The following is a 22,178-nucleotide window of genomic DNA, read 5'->3' as shown; positions in this document are numbered from 1 at the left end:
AGTGTGAATGTGATTAACGTCAATTTTACACGTAAAATGGATATATATTTTTTCCCCACACTTACAAAAAAAGTTCGAGTGTGGGTGAAGAAAACCAAAGCTCTAACACCCTGTCAAACCAGTCAAACATTGGTTCTCATGCCCACTCCCAGCTCCTTCCCTGAGGGGTCACCTCCTCGCTCCTCAACCTCAGTCTCTCCGTTAGTAAAACCGGGGTGGCTGCAAAGAAGACCTTTGGGGCTCGGTGGAGTACAGTTCCCGGAGTGTGCAAAGATCAAGGCGGAGTTCCCAAGCCACGCTCCGATCGCCACAGGCTCTAGCACCAGCGTGGCGCCGTCTTAGGCTCGGGGTCCGGCGCTGAGAACCCAGAACTCGGGCGCCGCGCGCGTGCGCAGTGGTCTCGGGAGCCGAGGGAGGCGGCGGAAGGCGGGTGCGCGTGGGGCTCTGCTGACCGTTGTCCCCTCCGCCAGTGCCCAGGGACAGCTCCCTCGCCGCCTCCTCTCCCCTGCCCCCCCTCCCCGGCTCAGGTCACATCTGCACAGCTCAGCCGGGGAGGGGAGGAGCCCTCCAGCGCGGAACCCGGGCTCTCCACTCGGCCCGCCCCTGAGGGGCGTGGGAGGGCGGGGCCGCGGACTTCGGACTCCAGCCCCCGACGCTCCTCTTTCCCTGCCGCTCTCAGCCATCCCCCAGCGGTGAGGGAGCCATGTCCGTGCTACTGGGGCTCCGGCCCGAGGTGCAGGACACCTGCATCTCGCTGGGACTAATGCTGCTGGTCGTGCTGTTGGTGGGACTGGCCCGCGTGATCGCCCGGCAACAGCTGCACAGGCCCATGGTCCACGCCTTCGTCCTGGAGTTTCTAGCCACCTTCCAGCTCTGCTGCTGCACTCACGAGCTCCAAGTGCTGGGCGAGCAGGACTCCGCGCACCCCACCTGGACACTGACACTGATCTACTTCTTTTCCTTGGTGCATGGCCTGACCCTGGTGGGCACAGCTAGCAACCCGTGCGGCGTGATGATGCAGATGATTCTGGGGGGTATGTCCCCCGAGACGGGTGCCGTGAGGTTGTTGGCTCAGCTGGTTAGCGCCCTGGGCAGCAGGTACTGCATAAGCGCCCTGTGGAGCCTGAGTCTGACCAAGTACCATTACGACGAGAGGATCTTAGCTTGCAGGAATCCCATCCACACCGACATGTCCAAAGCGATCATCATAGAGGCCATCTGCTCCTTTATTTTCCACAGCGCTCTACTGCACTTCCAGGAGGTCCGAGCCAAGCTTCGCATCCACCTGCTGGCTGCACTCATCACCTTTTTGGCCTATGCAGGTTTGTTATTCCTACCAAACACTTGGCAATCCCGAGCCTCTAGGACCCGAGGTTCTAAGTTCTTTACCGATACATTTGAGCACCCCCTGCACCCTACCCTGGGCCACTTATTATTCTAACCACCTTGCAGCCTAGCAGTTGGAGCCAACATACAGATCTTCATTCAGTGCTGTTTTGAACACCCAGAGAAAGCAGACACTCCGGTGCCGAAACTAAGATCGTGGCAGATTACTGCCAAAGGCTTAAATAGCCCACAGAGGGATTGTTTTAATGTTAGAAAGGCAGCTTATCAGTTACGGCTCTCATGCCAAGGTGGTATAGATTGCTTCTGACACTCTTACTGAGAAACGATCCTGTCTAAAAGTTCCTTCGAGCTTAAAGTGCATGATTGGTTAGTAGTTGACCGTGAGGAGTAACAGTTCTGTAGCTGCATTCACTAACCTACTTTTTTCCTACAAATTACTTGTCATGTTCCTTATGTTGAGTTGCACGTGGACTTTTAAGTAGATTCCCATGAAAGGTGTGTTTCAAGTTTAAAATGGTCCCCCGCCCCCAGACAAGGTTTCTCTGTGTAACCCTGGCTGTCCTGGAACTCACTCTGTAGACCAGGCTGGCCTCAAACTCAGAAATCTGCCTGTCTCTGCCTCCCAAGTACTGGGATTAAAGGCGTGTGACACCACCGCCAGGCTCAAGTTTAAAATGTTCTTAAAGATGCTCTTTAAAAACAAATAATTCTCAGCTGGGTGTGGTGGCACAGGCCTGTAATCCCACCTGACTCTGGAAGCAGAGGAGGAGGATAATGTTAAATTCGAGGTCAGACAGTACTAAGTACTGAAACACGGTCTAAGGAAAAACAAAACAAAAACCAGAAGAAAAAAAACTTCCAAAAGTCTTATTTACTTATTTACTTTGACAAAGCTTAGTTGCAATAGGAATTCAAAAATTGTTTAATGATAAAATGTGCCTTTTAAAAGAGTGTGTCATTTAAAATAATGAAATACTTTTACTGGGATGATAGTGGAACTATAAAAAATGTTTTAGAGGCATGAATATAAATAAAGGACACCTAGTGACAGTCTTATTACTCCTTGTACTCATTAAAAGAGAAACTGAGGGAAGCAGCTCCGGGGAAAACCTGCCTCGCACTGCTGGTTCTGGGCTCAAGCCAGGGCGCAGTGAACAAAATCCCTTGACTTCCAGTGTATGCTTGACTTCCTGGGGCAGCATGGAAGACTTCACGAGTCGCCTTTCTTTGAATCTAGCATTGTTTTTTTAGTAGACACACAGGAAAACACATTGTGTGCGCTAAGAGAATGGGCACGTGCTATTTGAGGGGCCAGTGAGAATTTCAGCTAAAGCAGTGCATGAGCAGTTAATGCCACAGTAGAGTTCTGTGCTTGCCAATTAAAGCGGCAAAGAGTTGTGCAGGTGATTCATGCCCGTGATACTAGCACTGGACCGGTAGAGGCAGGAGGAATAAAGTCTTCTTCTGCTACTGATTGGTTTTGGGCCAGCCTGGGCTACATGAGACCTAGTCTTTAAAAACAAGCACACAAAAAATAAAAATCTGAGATTGTTTTTATAATTAAAAAGAACTTAAGGACACCTAGATCTTTCTCACCCCCGAATTGTTCCTCCTGCCTCTGTTGATGGTTGTGAAGTTGGTGTTCTTCCTGTACTTTTATGCTCTTAGCACCAAGTTATGACTCCATAAATAATGTATTTACTACTAACTATTCCTGAGCTGGGGATGTAGTTCACTTGCCTTTATGTACATGGCCCTTGGCTCTTGTGAGAGGTTAAAAACGTCTTTCAAAAGGGAAGAAAAGTGACACTTGGAGTTATTCCTAAGCCAGAGGCTAATGGAGAAGGACTCTAGGATGTCAGTTTAAGGGTCTGAAGCTCGGCCGATTCCTTGACGTGAATACTCGGGGCTAAACCAATCTCTGACGCAGAGGTTCTCAACAATCTGTTTTCAAATCTCTGGAGTTTTAAAAACACACCCATTCTGGTGCAGATCTCAGCATCTAACTGCTCTGGGAAGGAGCGGAAGAAGTGGCAGAGTTTAAAGTTCTCCCCAGGCGATCCGATTATGAAACCGGTTTTGAACAATGCTCTAGAGTGGACCTGCTTTGTCCTGCTCAGCAGCCACTGGCTCCAGGTGCCTATTTAGATTTAAGTTAAACTTCAGCACTTCAGACAGTCTGTGCATTCCTCCGTCACTCCTCACTTCACTGGAGCTGGTGGCTCCCGTATTGGTCAGGGCTGGACAATGCAGGGCTAGAACCAAATATACACTGGTTATAAAGCTACATGAACTCACAGTCTGTTACATATGACTTTTCCACTGCCTTTCTGCCAGTATAAGGGAGATACGAGTACTCCCTAGGTACCTGTTACAGACCCAATCACTTTGCCAAGGAATTCATGGGTTACCGTAATTCTCACAGTTACCCAGTGATGGGCACATTATTATTCTTCCCATTTTAAGTAAAGCAAGTGGCCCTCAGGAACGAAGTGACCTGCCTCAGGCTGCAGCTCGGCTCGGCTCGCACTGCTGGGTATCAGTTTAACAATGTAATTTATCAGCACTTCCGTAGTGTGCTCCTTTACACACGCACAAGTACAGACTGCTTGGCTGTAAAAGGGAGTAAAGTTCAAAACATGCACTACATGGATGAACGTAATGTTAAGCAAAAGAAGCCTGGCTTTAAAAAAAAAAACAAAAACAAAAATAAATATTGTGTGACTCTGCTTCCAAGAAATACCTAAAACAGGCAAATTCAAAAACTGAGAAAGTAAATAGAAGTGACTAAGAGAGCAGGGGGTGAGGGTAGACTGGGCGAGGATGCGTTATTGAGTAGGAATAGGATTTGTGTTGGCAGCAGTGAAAAAAAAAACTATATGAAAACTTAGGGTCAGGCGTGGTGACTTAGTACTCAGGAAGCAAAGGGGAGGGGATCAGAAATTCAGGCAAGCCTGGGCTATGTAGAGGCTTTGAGGCCAGCCTAGGCTACACAAGATCTGCCAATGACCCCTTAAGCCCTGGATTAAACAGGTCTCTAAGGTTAAGATCTTATAGAGACATCACTTTGTTCCTATGTAGTGTGAAACCCCAAGAGGAGGATGTGGAACAGGTTTGGGGTCCTTTCTGTCTAGAGTCTGTAGCCTAAGAGAACCCACCTTGGAAATGGTCACTCCTGGACTTGTCATTCCTGTTACTTTGCAGATAATAAGTCATGACTGTTCCAAAGAGAATGGACTGCCTTGATAAGGATTTGAGCAACAGAACGACAGGCTCATAGGACTGTGCATTCACTGCTTAGCACCCCGTTTTTAGGGGTGGAAACTAAGCCTATGGCTGGGTACACGTTAATCACATGCTGTGCCCAGCACTGAATGTTCATATGTAAGCCAAGGCTACCAATATGATACCAATTATAGACTGCATTGGCTTTTCTAACGAAAGAGAAAAGCTCTGTAGCTGAGCAGAGTTATGAAGTATTTCTTAAGATGGAGTCTTCTGTTGCTTTGTCACTATTGAGGCTGCTTTCGAGCAGAGTTATGAAGTATTTCTTAAGATGGAGTCTTCTCTTGCTTTGTCACTATTGAGGCTGCTTTCAAACTCGATTGATCCTTCCAAGCTTCTAAGGAAGTTAAATGTATTTATTTTGTATGTGAATGTGGGGTGGGGGATGGGTATGTGTACATGCTATAGCACATGCTATAGCACATGTGTAGGGGGTCTGAGGACAACTTTAGAGAGACAAATATCCCTTCCACCATGTGTGTCCTTTGGATTGAACTCAAGTTGTCAAGCAAGTGGCTTAAGCTTTGGAGCCATCTTGCTGGCCCTACCTCTGCTTCCTGACCAGCTGGGATTCCAGGCCTGCAACACCAGGCCTGGGATTGTTGAGCTGTGAGCTAGTAATGAAGACTGTAAGCAAATCTTGCTTAACTTGGGTTTTGGGAGATTTTCTTCAGCAATCAAGGTGATTGAGCTGTGCGTTCGTTTTCTATGCATAATTAGATTTTTTTTGTTTTTGTTTTTCGAGACAGGGTTTCTCTGTATAGCCCTGGCTGTCCTGGTACTCACTTTGTAGACCAGGCTGGCCTCGAACTCAGAAATCCGCCTGCCTCTGCCTCCCGAGTGCTGGGATTAAAGGCGTGCACCACCACGCCCGGCTATAATTAGATATTTTAAAATGTCATTTTAAACATGTAAGTTGTCTTTATTGTTGTAATGTTTCTCATGTGTAGAATTTTAACTATCTGTCTGTGACATAGTGTCTTTGTCCACCTATAAGGAGAAGCTATGAGTAGAGGTCAGACGTGCCTTCCAGAATCTATCAGCTAGGACTCAGCACAGTCATACCCACAGCAAGAAGTAAGACTATTAGACAGGTCTCCCCTCCCCCTTCTCTCCCTCTTCCAGTAAGCGTCTGGAGGAATTGATGTGTTTATTTACTTCATGCCCTTACCCCTTTTGGTTTTTTTTACGTCTTCTTCCAGCAACAACTGTAGGTGAGATTATTTGTCCAAAAAAACAAAAACAAAAACAAAAACAAAAACAAAAAACAAAAAACAAAAAAGAACTAAGAGCATTGCACATGGTCTCATTTAAAATAGAAAATGGGGGCTGGAGAGATGACTCAGTGGTTAAGAGCACTGGCTGCTCTTCCTGAGGTCCTGATCTCAACTCCCAGCAACCCAGGGTGGCTCACGACCATCTATAATGTGAACTGATGTCCTTTCTGGCACACAGGTGTGCAAGCAGATAGAGCACTCACACATAAAGTAAAAAGTAAAATAGTAAATGGACACAGTCACTAATTTATAAATAAAAATTAGTTTCTACAAATAAAAATTAGTTTTAGGTGAGATTGCTCAGTGGGTAAAGTCGATTGTCACCAAGCCTTATGACCAGAGTTTGATCCCTGGGACCCACCTGGTGGAAGGAGACCCGAGTCCTAAAGTGTCCTCTGACCACCACATCCCTCTTACCAAATAAACACGTGATCAAACAAACCAACAACTAACTTAAACAAAGGGCCCAAACCTTTTGCTTTCCCGTGTACTTTGGTGTTAAGGGGCCAGGCTGAGTCCTCAGTGTCCTTATCTTTAAGATGGACAGTACCACCTCAATGGGTACGAGGAACTGTGTTTCACACTTGCCGGTTCTTCCTGCAACTGGGGAAATGTGCATTTGTCCTTATTCCTCCGCCCTGCAGTTTCCCACAGATCTCAGCCATTTTTGCAGGATTGCTAACCACACTCCATCTCCTGTAGTCAGCAGTGCAGCCTGATGACAGCCCAACACAGTCAGCAGCACTCTGAGGAGGAATCCCCTCCCTGGGGAGTCCACACCTCAGGCAGCCCAGGGTCCCTGCCTTCTCAGGGAGAGCTAGACTATGCTGGCTTCAATGGTATGCAGCACGTCCAGCTTTCCTTCTTAAACTCTTGAATTTTTCAACTTTGCTAATTCTTAGATAGATCTGCTGGTAAATGACACCCATTTGTGAAATGGAGCTTAGAGAGCCACAGAGCGATGAGAGCATCCAAGCAGGACTGTCTCCTGGGAAGCCCACATCTGTCCTAAGATTGTGCCCCGCCCTTTTCCTATAGGACTGTCGAAAATCAGAAGAAACCCATTGGTTTTGCTTCATTCTGTCTTTCATTTATTTATTGAATGCATAAGTAATAGCTTATGAAACCAAAACTAATAATTGTGTTCATGTAAACATAAAAAAGCACCACATCTCCTCTCTGTATTCTTTCTCGTAGCTGTTTCGTGTTTATCTTGGAGATTTATGTTCATAAAAAGTTCTCTAATTTCTTCAAAACAGTGCATGTTATTCCAAATAAGTTTGTCTACATCTTTCGGGACATTTAGATTTCCTAGTTCCTTGCTATGAACTAACAGCATTATCTGTGTCTTCTTACACATGAATATCACTGTTATTCTAGGTCAACTGTTCTCAGCTGGGAACATCTGGTGATATTTGAGGCTTTTTGATAGTTACAAAGTTGGCAAGGGGCAGGGCTACCAGCATCTAGTAGGTAGAGGCCAAAGATGTCACTAAATGCCCTAGAGTACACAGGGCAGCCTCTAACAACAGAGGATTACATAGTAAAACAGCTCAGTGCCCAGTTTGGGTTTTTAACACATTACTGCTTTAGTTGTTATAGTTGCTGGTATGCAACAACCTACCTCCAAACTCTAAAAGTAATAATAACTACTTATCATTACCATGATTCTTTGTGCATTCTAGCCAATTGCTTAATGATTTGTGTGTGTTTGTGTGTGTTGGAGGTGCACGTGTGTTGTCGGGTATAAGTGTGAGGAACCCAGAGGATGTTGAATGTACGCCTTCATTTTGGGGGTGCGATGGGCAAACCCTCTGAGATCACTTGTGTAGCTACTTTGTTTCAGCTGGGGTCAAAAGAACCCTGGCTCACAGCTGGCTGCCAGCGCTTGTCATCTGACATCTGGAGGACCTGGTTCCCCCCCATGGGGCCTCTCCTCCTCCAGCAGCTTACACCACTACTTACAGGTTCAGGATGTTGTTCCAAGAGAGCATTCAGTGAGGCTTCCATGTGACACCAGTTCAGATTGCTGCATTCAGAACACAGAACAACCTCTGACCTCTGCTGCCCTTTGCCAATTCAAGTCACAGAGCCAACCCTGAGTTGAGGAACATCATGGTCCTGTAGCAGTTCCCAGGGGGATCTGAAGAGCCCCGCGTGCTGGGAGGGTTAGAGGGTAAGGGAAGTGGACGAGCTTGAGTTTTAGGATATAATCGACTCCATGATGCTGGACATCTTCATATGCCACAGCCTGCACACTGAGGTAAAGGAGTCATGAGGGCTGTGGCTCAGGCCATGCCTAATAACTGTCCAGGGCACTTGTCTGGTCATAAGCCATAACATTGCAAAGATCTGGGAGTCTTTATCTTTCTGCCCTTGGTGTTTAGTACAAAGGAACGCAATTTACTTTTTGTTTTCGTGGAAACGGAAATAACCAGCTGCCAATCAGTTTTCTTGAACGCTAAGTACGGTAGCCAAGTCTCATTAGGTTTACCATTCCAAAAAGGCTGTTCAAGACCGAGGGAATGTTCTCAGATGGCGCCGTTGATTACTGCTGTGACATGAGCAGTAACTGCTGTCAAGCTGGAGGGTTGGAGAACACAGCCGGTGATGAGTCTGGTCTCTTGCTCAATAGCTTCCTCTCAGCCTAGGAAATCTCACTAGTAAATCCTAGGAAAAGCTCTTAATTCCCGACTCTAGTTTACTCTTTTATCAAGACAGTTAACATGCTACAGAAGTCTGTCCACTGGGAGGAACAGAAATGTCACTCACTGTCTTGGGGTACGTCCTGGGTATTTGCAAACGCACTGCCACAACTCTGGGGTGTAGTGTTGATCAGTCATCCTTTCCCTGTGGGCTGTGTGGTCAGACCCATAAACCCCTAAGCTATGTTAAGCTGGAACATGAATCCACTGTAGGGCTTTGTGCGTCATGTTCTTAATGTTTATTTCTGTGTGTGCATATCCATGTATGTGCGTGAAGAAGGCAGAGGATGCTGACTGTACACTTTGATCACTTTCCACCCGATTCCCGATTCCCTTCAGACAGGGTTTTGCACTGAATCTGAAGTGAGCCATTCTGGATAGGCAGGCTGGCTGGCCAGAGAGCTTCCAGGGTCCACCTGTCTCCACGCCCCGCATGTGTGGTTATGAGCTCATGCAGCGATAGCCATCTGGGGATCTGCACTCAGGTTTTCACACTCCAGCAGCAGCAGCAGCAGCACCCTGGCCCTGCAGGCTATCTCCCCAGCCCTCATTTCTTAACTTGTCTAACTGCTCTTTTGAGTTCTGCCATTCCATTGCTTCTTAGGGACTCTGCTGATGAGCAGGGACCCAATGGTAATGTGTTTTTGTCTATTTCACTTTCCACTTTAATTCAAAGGTAGGTGAGTGTGTGTGTGTGTATGCGCGTGCGCTCAAGGGTCCTGGGCCACTGGGCTCATGCAGGCTGCTTCATCTGTCTTGCTTTCTTTGTAATGGACCTCTGTCTTGTCTTTGCTCACAGGAGGGAGCCTCACAGGAGCCTTGTATAACCCAGCACTGGCCCTTTCTCTGCACTTCCCGTGCTTTGACGAACTCTTCTCTAAGTTTTTTGTAGTATACTGGCTTGCTCCTTCTGTAGGTAAGCATATTTCATTTACTATGTCTGAAAGGTTATGGCTTGTAAAAACCTAATTTATGTAGAGTGTTATGCATGCATGAGTGCACACTGTATGTGTGCCTAGTGCCCCTGGATACCTTGGAACTGTTCTATAGATGGGTGTGAGCTGCCATGTAGGTGCTGGGAATAGAAACCAATTTCTCTGAAGAGCAACCAGTGCTTGTAACTGACAAGCCATCTCTCCAGCCCCGGGCGTGGTGGCACATGCCTTTAATCCTAGCACTCAGGAGGTAGAGGCAGGCGGATTTCTGAGTTCAAGGCCAACCTGGTCTACAGAGTGAGTTCCAGGATAGCCAGGGCTACACAGAGAAACCCTGTCTCAAAAAAACCAGAAAAAAAAAAAAAAAGAATTTCACTATGTCAGTTTCTAAAGCCAGAGAAGATATAAAACAGGAAAAACAAAAACACTTGGTTAACATGCTTAAAAGCATTTTAATTGTGTGCAGTGTGTCCTTTGAAGCCATGTGTGCATGGGTGCATTTGCCCGTGTGTGCACAAGAGGAGGCTAGAGGGTGATTTTTACATCTGTCACATTATTTTGAAGACAGGGTCTCTCACTGGACCCAGAGCTCTTCTGTTTAGACTGGCTGGCCGGCGAGCTGCAGTGTGTATCCATCTCTCCCCCACTTCCACGTGCTGGGGTTACAAGGCGTATGCTGCCATGCCTGACTTTTACAAGGGTGTCAGGACCCAAATTCAGGCCTTCATGCTTATACAGCAAGCACTCATCAATGAGCCAATTCCCCAGCTCCTGATGCTATGTTTGAATCAAGGCTGCAGGTACAGCTTAGTGCCTGCCTGCCTGATAGGCAGGGACAGTGAAGGGTAATTATTTCCATCCACAAACAATCTTTTAGTTGGGCCTGGTGTGCTGCCTGAAATTCTAGTTACTCAGGAGGCTGAGGCAGGAGGATTACAAGTATAAGGCCTGCTTAGGCCACAAAGCAATTTTAAGTCCGGCCTGGACAACTTACTGAGTCCAGTATATGAGTCTAAAAGTATAAAGTTAAAAGGGTCGAGGGAACGGGATACAGCTTAGTGGTAGAAAACCTGCCTAGCATCCACAAACTTTTGGTACCAAAATAATTACTACCTAGTGAATTCAGACCAGCCTGTGGTATACGAGACTTACCTTAAAATAATAAAATCAATTGATCAAAAAAAATTTTTTTTTGCTAAGTAATTTCCCCTATGAATTTGTGAGTCCCAAACCAAATGTTATTTAATCCTTTAGGTCGCTTTTCCTATTTGCCAGAGAGCATCCTGTGCAACAGCTCTGTGGTCAATAGAGCCTCTAAATGACTCCCAAGTCCCATTCATAGTAATACAGTCTAGATCAGGATGGGGGTGTGGCCCACTAAGTGCCTGCTTAGTATGCATGTCACTGTAGGTTTCATCCCTGTATCAGAAAAAGAAAAGCTCTCTTTTTACAGGGAGATCAGGTAACTATAATGATGACATGTTACCAGCCTTTCTTGCTTTTATTTAGACATCAGCTAAATAAAAATCAGCAAAACATCTATATAATAGAAAGAATTTATAAAAATTAAGAATGAAGATTTAGGTTTGAAAATTAAGAATGAAGATTTAGGTTTGGAGGTGTTGTTACGCAGTGGTGACAGCTTATCTAATGCACACAGAGCCTGAACCTGAGTCACAGCATTGCAAAAATAACAAACACAGTTAAGCACTATTAATATACTTTTTTTTTTTTAACTATTCCATATTTAAAGATGTAAGCATGGTTTTAGGTATTTTATGTGATACATCTGTAAAAGCCACTATAGTGGGACTCAGGAAGAGCAAGAGCCCGATGTGTGTCAAACGCTCTGGGTGAGCACACTGAGACAGCTGTCAGGGTCTCCTCCCTTGGAGCCCCTCCTGCTCTCCAGAGATTTGTTCCTTTCCTTCATCTCTGTTTGCTCCACTTTAAAACGACAAAAAAAAAAAAAAAAAAAAAAAAAAAACCCAAAATGCTGTGAGCTCCTGCCTCCCAAGCCACCTTTGAGGCATGGCAGAAGCCCTGCGACTTTACAGAACAAATGACTCAAGCCCAAGGGTTCTCTCCAAGTGAGGTGTCTGCCCCTATGCTTACTGAGTGTACAGAGGAGAGCCCCGAGAAGCAACCGTAATTCACACCCACGTGGTCCTTCTCGGCCTCCCTCCGGGCTTTGGCTTACTTTCCTGCATTTTGTCTTCCAGGTGTGCTGATGATGATTCTCATGTTCAGTTTTTTCCTTCCGTGGCTGCATAACAACCAAATGACTAATAAAAAAGAATAACTACTCCCAAAGACTCAAACTAAAGTCACAGGACACTCAAGCTGGATGTGATGATCTGAGTATCCTCCAAACTCTGGACTCCTGTTTCAGATTCCTCTGTGGAAGGTGTCTTAATGTTTTTACTACCTGGACTTAAAATTACTGTGAAAATGAGGTAGCCGGTATTTCTCAGTTAAGACTTGTTCTCGAGTGATGTATTAAATGCTGCTAGAAAAGGCTCATTCATTAAACATCTACAAATCCCAAGTCATTAGTAACTGTGATGAAAAGAACAAGAGAAAATAAAGTGAAGCAGGCGGGGCATTGGGTGGGCAGAAACAAGAAATTCTGTATCAAGGTGGCCTCTGAAGGAGGTGGGCTCCAGAACTGGAGGGGCTTACTCACAGGCTCCACAAGGTGCTTTCCAGCCACAGCTTCTTAGTGACATCATCAGTGGTGGCATCTTTTAGCAGGAAACTTGTTTTGGGGAAAACCTTTTATATCCACTAATCTTCAACAGGTTTCCCACTGGTTTGACAGGGTCTTCCTAGTAGCCTGGCTGGCCTCCTTTGCCTCTGCCTCCCAAGTGCTGGGATTATAGGCAGGGATGCGCCACCACAACAAGGGTTTTCTGCTTTGTTTTTATTTTGGAGTAAAGACACTTACAATGTAGCCCAGGCTGCCCTTGAACTCACATCTTCCAAGTGCTGGATTGTAAATATGTATTACCCCAACCACCTCAGTCTTCCTAGATTTTAAATATATTCTAATACCTAAAATATTTAAGCAGACAATTTCAGACAAACTGTCTTAATACACACACAGCCAGGATCTGGTCTTTCCATGTTCCCAACTGTACGCCACCTGGAGAAGCAGGTAGGTGTTCTTTCTGTGTCCTTTATTTTTGTAATGATACACTGAAGTGCTCAGGAACAGCTAATGACATAATGAGGAAATGGATTCTACCCTCCACTTTACAAGATGAGATGCTGAGCGCAGGTGTGCTGTGTGACTGTTTCCCCCCCCCCCACACACACACACATACACCGGGGGCAGATGCACGCTTTACACTTCCACATCAGCACAAAATCCTTTTCAGTTATTAGTGACTGGAGAGAGGTTCTGGAGAAAACATTCAACTTTCTCAATTAAAATTTAAAACTCAGTATTTTCTCTTTTTCTTCTTTGTGTATGAGTGCATCTATGTGCACATGTGTATACAGGACCCAAGGAGGCCACAACAGGGCTCCGGGTCCCCTGTAGCTGGAGTTACAGGTGATCATAAGCTGCCCTGGGTGCTGGGAACCAAACTTGGATCTGTAGGAAGAGATCCTCTGAACCTCTGCGCTCTCTCCAATCCTCTAGTAGTCTTGCTAGTACCTTTTGAAGCTTAAAAAGCCCTTTCTCCACTGCAAGCCTTACTGAAGTCCAGTTCAACTCTAATTTTATTTCATTACTTTGTGTGTAAAATGCATGGGTGCATGCATGCCACAGCATACAACAGAGATCAGATGACATCTCCACGGAGCCGGTTCTGTCTTTATGTGGGTTCTGGTGATGGAACTTGGTTGCCAGGCTTGGGTTGCAATGCCTTAATCCCGCTAGGCCATCTTACCAGCCTGAAGTCTAATTTCAAAAAGTCCAGGCCACAATACTAGTTTTTAAAAGGGGTTGGGAGTAGAGGATCAGAGGTAAGTGGCATGCACTGCGTAACATGCACTGTGTAACATGCACTGCGCCGGGATGAGCTTGCAGTCAGGTGACCAGAAGCTCTGCCGTGTACTATGAATCACAACAGTACTTAAGGGTGAGGCTTCAGACTGTGACCTGATACATTCACAAAGCCCTCCCCCAGGGATGTGTGCACCCCTAAATCTGCCTCCAAGTAAAATCTTTTTTTAAAAAAACGTTAACAAGAGGACTCAAAGGGCTGACAACAGATAACTACTTGTAACAGAAGTCGGCCTGCTTGTATTTAAAACAAAAGTTACTTTCACATACAATTTTTTTTACACAAAAATTCATGTTTTCAGCTTCTTCAAATTTGATTCCACAGCTCTCAAAACACTACCAAATAATGACTTTAAACAACCCTTTGTCTTCCAAAGCGAAGCTGAGTTTTCTCTAGTTGCACGACTTCTCATAGAACACAACCACTTAGTCATTTCATGACCATGCATGCTTCATGGCTCGGAGAGGGGAGGGGTCGCCACTGTGAAGATGCCGACTCTGAACTACCCCAGCGACTCAGAGTTTGTGTCCCCAGATTCTACTGCTTGCCCTGCATCCCTCTCAGGGTGGCACTTTTCTCTCTTCTCGCCTGTCCTCACCGCTGCATGTTGCTTGTGTTCTTCTAAGATTATTATTATTATTTTAAGACCTTATTTTGGGGAAGGGTTGGGAGGAGCTGACACCTGGAGAAGTATGTCACTGGGGTAGGCTGGGTACATAACCTAGCCCTGCTTGTTTTGCTCTGGTGTGCATCTGTGGTTAAAGATATAATCTGTCAGTTTTTGTTCCTGCCACCATGTCTGCCACTTGTCATAACGGACTCTCGTCCTTCTGGAACCATTAAGCCAAAATAAACAACTCTTTCCTCCAGTAAAGAAATTAATTTAATGTGTATGTGTGTATGTGAATATATGCAGTGTGTGCAGGCGCCTGGGGCCGGAAGAGGCCTGGAAAGTGTGTGTGTGTGTGTGTGTGTATGCAGTGTGTGCAGGCACCTGGGGCTGGAAGAGGACTGGAAAGTGTGTGTGTTTGTGTGTGTATGTATGTGTGTGTGTGAATGTATGCAGTGTGTGCAGGTGCCTAGGGCTGGAAGAGGCCTGCAAAGTGTGTGTGTGTGTGTGAATGTATGCAGTGTGTACAGGCGCCTGGGGCTGGAAGAGGCCTGGAAAGTGTGTGTGTGTGTGTGTATGTGAATGTATGCAGTGTGCAGGTGCCAGGGGCAAAAAGAGGCCTGGAAAGTGTGTGTGTGTGTGTGTGTGTGTGTGTGTATGTATGCAGTGTGCAGGTGCCTGGGGCAGGAAGAGGCCTGGAAAGTGTGTGTGTGTGTGTGTGTGTGTGTGTGTGTAAGTATGCAGTGTGCAGGTGCCTAGGGCAGGAAGAGGCTAGAGCTAGAGCTCCAGGCAGTTCAGAACTTGGGTCCTCTGAGAGAGCAGTATGTGCACTAACCACTGAACCACCTCTCCCATCCCTTTAAGGTCTTTGTCCTTGCCTCTTTGTGAAGCAAACTCAAGTTGTGTCTTGGTAACTGAAACCCAAGGATCCTTCCAGTGTGTTGGCCTCTGAGTTCCTTGGTTGTCTCTTCTGATAGCTGTGTCTTTTGTTCTGCCCAAGTTCCACCTTAACTACAAGCTTGTCATTACCAGCAAACAAAATCTATGAGTTCAAATAATCTAAGCTCCATTTCTAACCTCCTTCCAGCTCCCTCACTAGTCAGTCACTAGATGAGCCCCAGTGATCTCAGGTCCTCTCTTCTACTTTCGGAGCTTAAGTCATTTGGACAATCACTGTCACAAACAAGCCTGCTATATCCTTAACTCCCTTCCCCCCTCTATCATAATAACACACACTACAACCAAATCAAATGCAACTGTGTTTATTCTATTTGCAACAGAACACAATGTCCACTTATTTTTTAACGCCTATCCATCTGTCTAGTTAGTCAGGGTTTCTATCCCTGCACAAACATCATGACCAAGAAGCAAGTTGGGGAGGAAAGGGTTTATTTGGCTTACACTTCCATATGCTGTTGATCACCACGTCAGGACTGGAACTCAAGCAGGTCAGAAAGCAGGAGCTGATGCAGAGGCCATGGAGGGATGTTTCTTACTGGCTTGCTTCCCCTGGCTTGCTCAGCCTGCTCTCTTATAGAACCCAAGACTACCAGCCCAGAGATGGCACCACCCACAAGGGGACCTCCCCCCTTGATTACTAATTGAGAAAATGCCTTGCCGCTGGATCTCGTGGAGCCATTTCCCTAACGGAAGCTCCTTTCTCTGTGATAACTCCAGCCTGTGTCAAGTTGACACAAAACTAGCCAGTACACAATCCATATACATATTTTAGCTTCACAGCTGCAGTAGATAATGTACATTTCTTTCTCACAAACCAGCATCTATGAATCCCCCTGTGTGAACTTGACAGGGCCAGTGTGCTTCCATCACAAAGGCAGGAAGGGCTAGATGATTTCTGGCTTTTTGCAATGTATACATACACGAGGCCAGCCAATGTGGTCTTGGATGTAGTGAGCGCAGACAACGCAACAGCTAAGCAGCACCCACCCCGTAAGGCACCCCTGGGCCCTCGCTGTCTTTGTGGATCTGTTTTACTTTTGCCTTTCTGTCCGATTTTTTTCCCACTGACTTTTTTTAGAGAGCGATGTGGAGGATGAACCCAGGCTTTGTGTGTGTGAGGTTAAGCCGCATCTCTCCAACGGCTTCGGATGGACTCACCACTAGAATGTCATCCTCATGGTGAGCAGGTTAACTATCTGCTCCTCACAGTGTACTTAACAGCTGTTTATTCGGGAAGACCTGCTTTTCTTCACAATGCTGTCAGCCATGCGTTGTTCCTGTTGCTAGGACTGATGGTCGCTTCCCTCTCCTACCCATCTGGTCTACGGGAAAGCAGACACTCCAGTACATTAAATCTGTTCATAGAGCACAAGCAACAACCTGCATTGAAGGCTGCGGGCCTACAAGAAAAGCTCCCACTCCGAGACGTTGAACTGCTTAGAGGAGTCTTTATTTCAAGTTTCTCAGGCGTATTCTAATGTCAGGGGTGGGGCCGGGTGGTTAGTTACAGTCTGTCTGAGGAAGTCAGTACTAGGCCTAGGATGCAGCCAGGCTGGCAGTACTTGCCCACAACACAAAGAGCCCTGAGTTTGTTCCCTGCAACCACATAAGACTGGGGGGTGAAGGCACATGTCGGTAACCCCAGGCTTAGAGGTAGAGGCAGGAGGATGTGAAGTTCATAGTCATCTTCAACTACATGGCAAATTCAAGCCCAGTTGGGGCCTCATAAGATTCTGCTTCAAAATATATAAATGAAGTCAGCACTAACCTTGCCGATAACAGCTATTGAGCTACTTTCTAGGCATCACTGTAATAAGCAATTCATATGTACTAATGATTAATAATCTCTAAAACAACCCAAAAATTCCAATCAGTATCAATTACCCTGTGTATACTTTCCTTCTAAGTGTTGGCATTTCACCCATATACCTAGTATCGCTTTTCATCTTGAATCTTAAATAATACCAGATTATGTGTATGGGTTTTGCCTGTATGTGTTTGTGCATCAAGTGTATGCAGTTCCTTCAGAGGCAGAAGAGGGGTGTCAAACCCCTGGGAAAGCAGCCAGTACTCTTAAATGCTAAGTCTTTTTTTTTTTTTTTTTTTCCTAATCTCAGTATGTTTGTTTTTTAATGATAGAATTAAAAAACAAAACTACTAACCCTACTCTTTTGGGATATTTCAACAAGTCAAACTTGGAAGGGAAGAAAGACCATAAGATCATACAAACAGTACAATTCCAGTAATAGTAAAATTAAGCTCAAAAGTGAAAAAATAAAGCTAAAATACAATCAGTAAATGCTGGCTTGTTGGTAATTACAAAATAATTTATTTTCATNTTTTTTTTTTTTTTTTTTTTTTGAAACAGGGTCTCCATCCCTGGCCAGCCTGGAACAATGTAGAACTGACGGCCGTGAACTCACAGAGATCCCCTGCCTCTGCCTCTGCCTCCTCAGGCAGGCTGAGTTTCATTTTTAAGGAGTCCAATCTTACCTTTTCCCCCTCACAGCTACTTAATTGTAATTGTCTAGCACTGCAGAATGACAGTTATGCCTGGTCCCTTGCCTTGACTGAATCACCTCTAGCAGCAGAGCAAACACAGCAAATCCCACAGAAGGAAGAGTCCACAGGATCCTGAAAACTGTTCCTTCAGAAAGATAGGCAAGGAAATCCCTACTGTTAACCCATGAGGTGCTGGCCCCCATTTAATGAGTATATCCCTAGAATATAACTGTGGGTGCCTAGACTGATAGCAGAGAAACATGCAGAAGGGCGTGTGTACTTAGTACCAGCGGCCGTAGGTACTGAGACTGTACTGTTTTGGAAAACAGGCTTAGAAACCACAGTTGAATACCCATGTAACCTGAGTGGTACCTCCTCTCAGTGTGTGATGAGAGCAGCACTGCCTCCTCCCGGAACAGTTCCCAGCACACACCACATACACAAGAACCCAGGGCAGTGGCTGCCACTCAAGAGGCCTCAGAAAAGTTTAGTTTCCTCTCACCTGGCTTACTAACAAATTCAGAACTTCTGAAAACCCTGTTTAAAAAGATACAAAAGGGGGAACTTTTTATGTTTTTTTCTTTTGGCACTTATTTTTTTTTTAAAAAAGATTTATTTATTTATTATATGTAAGTACACTGTAAGGGAGCTTTGGTGGAAGAGACAGTCTCTGTGTGTAGCCCATGCTGGCCTGGGATTTACAGATATCTGCCTGGCTCTGCCCTCCTACTGCTGGAATTCAAGGCATGTGCCACCATGCTCATTTTTACTTTTAATTATGTATATACATATGGGTGTGTACACAGAGTGCAGGTGCCTACGGGGACACAGAGAGTCCAGATCCCCTGGACCTGGGCTATTGATGTTTGGGGAACTGAACTTGGGTCCTCTTCAATACTCTCAGCGGTTTAACACTGAGCCCCATCTACCTATTTCAGATGAGGTTAACTCACTGAACCTGGACTGGCTGACCAGCAGGCTCCAGGCATCAGCCCCTCCGTTGGCATTACTCCTCTCAACAGTGAAATTATAGACACTGCGCCCCACTATTGTGTGAGTGGTAGGAGCCAAACTCGGGTCCTTACATTTGCAAGGAAGGCAATCTATAAACTGAGCCAGCCCCCTAGCTCAATTTTAGTTCCATTTGTTGGGAGCTCCCTTCTCTAGTACTTTGTTTATGTGTTCATGTGATACTTAGTTGAGGGTGACCTTGAGTTTCTGAATCTCTTGCCTCGACCTCCCGAGTACTAGTATTTATAGGCATACACAACCAGGCCAAGTTTATAAAGTGGTAGGGACTAAACCCAGGGCTTCATACAGCTAGACCAGCTCTTTATTAACTAATTCACACCCCTAACCGCAGCATTACTTTAAAACGTTGTTATTTATGTGTATGGGTGTATGTGTTTGCATGTGTAGCTGAGTGCTCAGGGAAACCAGAAGAGGTTATTCAGATCCCTGGGAGCCAGCAGTATAGCAGCTGTGAGCTGCCCAACACAGAAGCAGAGGAACTGCATTCAGCTCCTCTAAAAGAGCAGCAAGTGCTGGGCTGGAGAGAGGGCTCAGCAGTTAAGAATACTTGCTGCTCTTGCAGAGGACCTAGGGTCAGTTCCCAGCATCCTCACGGCCGTTCATAAACATCTGGAACTCCAGTTCCTGTGGTTCCAACACCTTCTTCAGACCTCCATGGGCACCAGGCATGCACATGATGTACACATATACACACAGGCAAAACACACATGTACAACTTAAATATCTTAATCTTTTCTCATTAATGGTTTTAGTCAAGAGCAAAATCACAGTGATATAGAAAATCCCAGGTTTATTTGTTGACTATTACAAAGACAAAATATCATTAAGAGTACTTTGCAGACTTCATTTCAGATTTATTCTGTGACAGAAAGCTAACGTTAAGAGGGTGGAAGTCAAGGACCTAACCTAGGAAAACAAGAGCTGATGGTACATTAAGAGTAACAGGAGCTAGCACACAAGTATTGCGAGATGTGGCTGAGCCCCAAGGACCCATGCCTCTGTGGAAAATACTAGAGGCTGCTCCCCCTGAGGCCTTTGCTTTTTATCTCAGGGATAAGAGAGTTCTCCTAAGTCCCAGAGACATCTAAGCTTCAGCATGTCTTTCCGCCCAGTGTGAGCTCTGTGCATTTCACCACATAGGTGAATCTTGCAGCTGACAGACACACACAGCAAAGGCAGGACTCAGAGGCCTTCTCAGAACATACCTAGACACAGGAAGCTAGGGGGAAATGAGAAAATACAAATACCCGTTCAGTTAATTCACCTTTGTTAATAGAGGCCATACATAGTCTCTTCTGCTGGTGACAGCTTGCTGTCTCATTATAGTTTGACTTGAGAAATGAGTTTTGGAGAAGAAAAGAGCCTTTCACCAGCCCCGTTCTGGAATGAAGAGGCACCATGCTCTTGCCTACAGTTATGAGCAGAATCTGAAAGACAAAGGGTTCACAGTTATTATTACTAATAGCCACTATTTAGTAAAGCCTTGCAGGTTCCACACTTGTATCTCAAGCCTTGTAATATCCCTGACAAGTAACTATGTTTCCATCTTACAGATGAGGAAACTGAGAAACTTGTTAAGTTACATATATGCCATCTCCAGAGAAGCACAGGTTGTGTGTGTGCACATGCATGGTGAGCTGTGATTCTATGATCGGTGTGTACCCTATCATGCATCCAGGTTTGAACATGAACACTCTAGACCTTCTTCAGGCTTGAAAAGCACATACAATCTTAAATGATAAAAAATTACACTGTTTAGAAATCAGGTCAGCTGACGGACAAACATGAATAAAACTTATGAGTACAGTATTTTATTTTTATTTTATTTTGCCACTGAGCAGAGAAAATGAGCAGAAAACAAATCAAGAACTCAAATCTGTAGCAACTTTATGGTTATTTTACCATTACAAAAAATCCAAGAATCTTTGCAAGGGATTGCAGTAGCATCCCACTGTGTAAACATTAGTGATGCCAAGTGAGTCTCTCATGCCCGCTGCAAACAGAATGACTCTCTCAACAGTGAACTGTCAGAGAAATATGGAAAAGCCAGAGCAAGGGTAGAATTGCTGTCCAGGCCAATAACACACAAATGACAGCTACTGCCCCCTCCCCTCCAAAAGCAGCCACCACTAACATGATGGTAAGTAACGGAGGTGACAGGTCTGGGTAGGTGGTTCTCCATGACGTAGAAAGATGAACTTCAACATCTGGGCCTGTGAGAGCTGAAAACTAACTGGGCACCAGGAAAGCTAGCCAATGATGTTAGCAGCAAAGACTGCCAACTACAGACTACACAAAAGCAACAACGGTGCAAGGAAGAGATATAAATCACAGAATCACAGAATTTCTCTAAGGTTATTTTTTTGATAGCCACATTAGAAGAAAACAGAGACTCAATGTTATCATTCAGTTAGTTTTACAACTGCAATAATTTGGAAACACTGAAATTAAAAAACATAAATCTATATTTATTTTAGTATTTAGTATTATTAGTATTTAGTATTGTGTTGTATTTTGCCTATGGAGGCAAGAAGAGGACATATCTTTCTGGAACTGAACTCAGAGATGTTTGTAGGATAAAACCCATGTAATTTCCAGTAACCAGAGGTGGCAACATTTTTTTAAACTGCTACCTTTATAGAATTCTCTTGAATTATGAAACTTTAAAACCAATCATTTCAGGGATCTTCATGTTGTAACAAGAGAGAATAAGCTACTCACTGTACAGCAGATAAGTCATCTTCAGTGATCAACATCTGCATCCTCAAACTGTCCAGCAACAGTTGGTGTGGTTTCTACCTCCATGCCATCTGAACAGAAAGGGATTGTATTTCAGAATAGGTAGACTCAACAAGGTCTGAGCATGGCGGTGCCTGCCTTTAGTCCCAGCACTTGGGAGGCAGTCAAATAGAACTCTATGAGTTTGAGGGCACCCTAGTCTATGTAGCAATTTCCAAGCTACATGTGAGACCCAATCAAATAAGTATAATAAAAATAACTGGATTTTAAAGTTTGGACATTTTGTTGTTTTTAAACAGGGTCTAATATAGTTCAAATACAAATACATACAAATCCTAGTGGTAGGACACCGCAGTCCCAGCACATGGGGACTGGTGTGAAATAGCCTACTGTGGTAGGAGTCAATTTATGCCTTTTCTTCCTTTTTTTCTTTAAAAAAATTTGGAATGTTTTGCTATGTAGCCTAGGCTGGCTCAAAGTCACCGTGTAGTCCAAGCTCACCTCCAAGTACCAGGATCACAAATGTGTGCCATCATGTCTGGCTGGCAGGAAATTTTTTTTTTTTAAAGATTTATTTATTTATTTTATGTGAGTACACTGTAGCTGTCTTCAGACACATCAGAAGAGGACATCGGATCTCATTACAGATGGTTGTGAGCCACCATGTAGTTGCTGGGAATTGAACTCAGGACCTCAGGAAAAGCAGTTAGTGCTCTTAACCACTGAGCCATCTCTCTAGCCCCCAGGAGTTTTCTTTCTTTTCTTTTCTTTTC

The 22,178-nt window shown here is 45.0% G+C and overlaps 2 protein-coding genes across 2 annotated transcripts in view; one reads left to right on the top strand and one right to left on the bottom strand.

The window, feature by feature from the left end:
* The first annotated feature begins 403 nt into the window (after nucleotides 1-403).
* Aqp11 (aquaporin 11) lies at nucleotides 404-13,726 on the top strand. The gene is made up of 3 exons (XM_021214971.2): nucleotides 404-1,322; nucleotides 9,414-9,530; nucleotides 11,772-13,726. Exons 1-3 carry the CDS (start codon nucleotides 704-706, stop codon nucleotides 11,849-11,851), a joined length of 816 nt encoding a protein of 271 aa, XP_021070630.1. The 5' UTR covers nucleotides 404-703; the 3' UTR covers nucleotides 11,852-13,726.
* Nucleotides 13,727-19,444: 5,718 nt separating this feature from the next.
* Clns1a (chloride nucleotide-sensitive channel 1A) overlaps nucleotides 19,445-22,178 on the bottom strand; it is a 21,882-nt gene continuing 19,148 nt past the window's right edge. Inside the window, exons 6-7 of the mRNA XM_021202884.1 lie at nucleotides 21,388-21,476; nucleotides 19,445-20,093 (exon numbers count right to left, since the gene is read on the bottom strand). Coding sequence (XP_021058543.1) covers nucleotides 21,409-21,476 — 68 coding nt within the window. The 3' untranslated portion in view covers nucleotides 19,445-20,093; nucleotides 21,388-21,408. The remainder of the gene's footprint in view (nucleotides 20,094-21,387; nucleotides 21,477-22,178) is intronic.

Source organism: Mus pahari, chromosome 1 (assembly GCF_900095145.1).
Source record: "Mus pahari chromosome 1, PAHARI_EIJ_v1.1, whole genome shotgun sequence".
Lineage (NCBI taxonomy): Eukaryota > Metazoa > Chordata > Mammalia > Rodentia > Muridae > Mus > Mus pahari.
Note: the sequence above shows the minus strand (reverse complement) of the source record. Positions and strands in the feature narration are given on the sequence as shown.

Excerpts from the sequence above, each read along its gene's own strand:
- Aqp11 (XM_021214971.2), top strand. The coding sequence starts at position 704 with ATGTCCGTGCTACTGGGGCTCCGGCCCGAGGTGCAGGACACCTGCATC. Across the intron at positions 1,323-9,413 it reads CACCTTTTTGGCCTATGCAG|GAGGGAGCCTCACAGGAGCC; the intron begins GTTTGTTATTCC and ends CTTTGCTCACAG. Across the intron at positions 9,531-11,771 it reads CTGGCTTGCTCCTTCTGTAG|GTGTGCTGATGATGATTCTC; the intron begins GTAAGCATATTT and ends TTTGTCTTCCAG.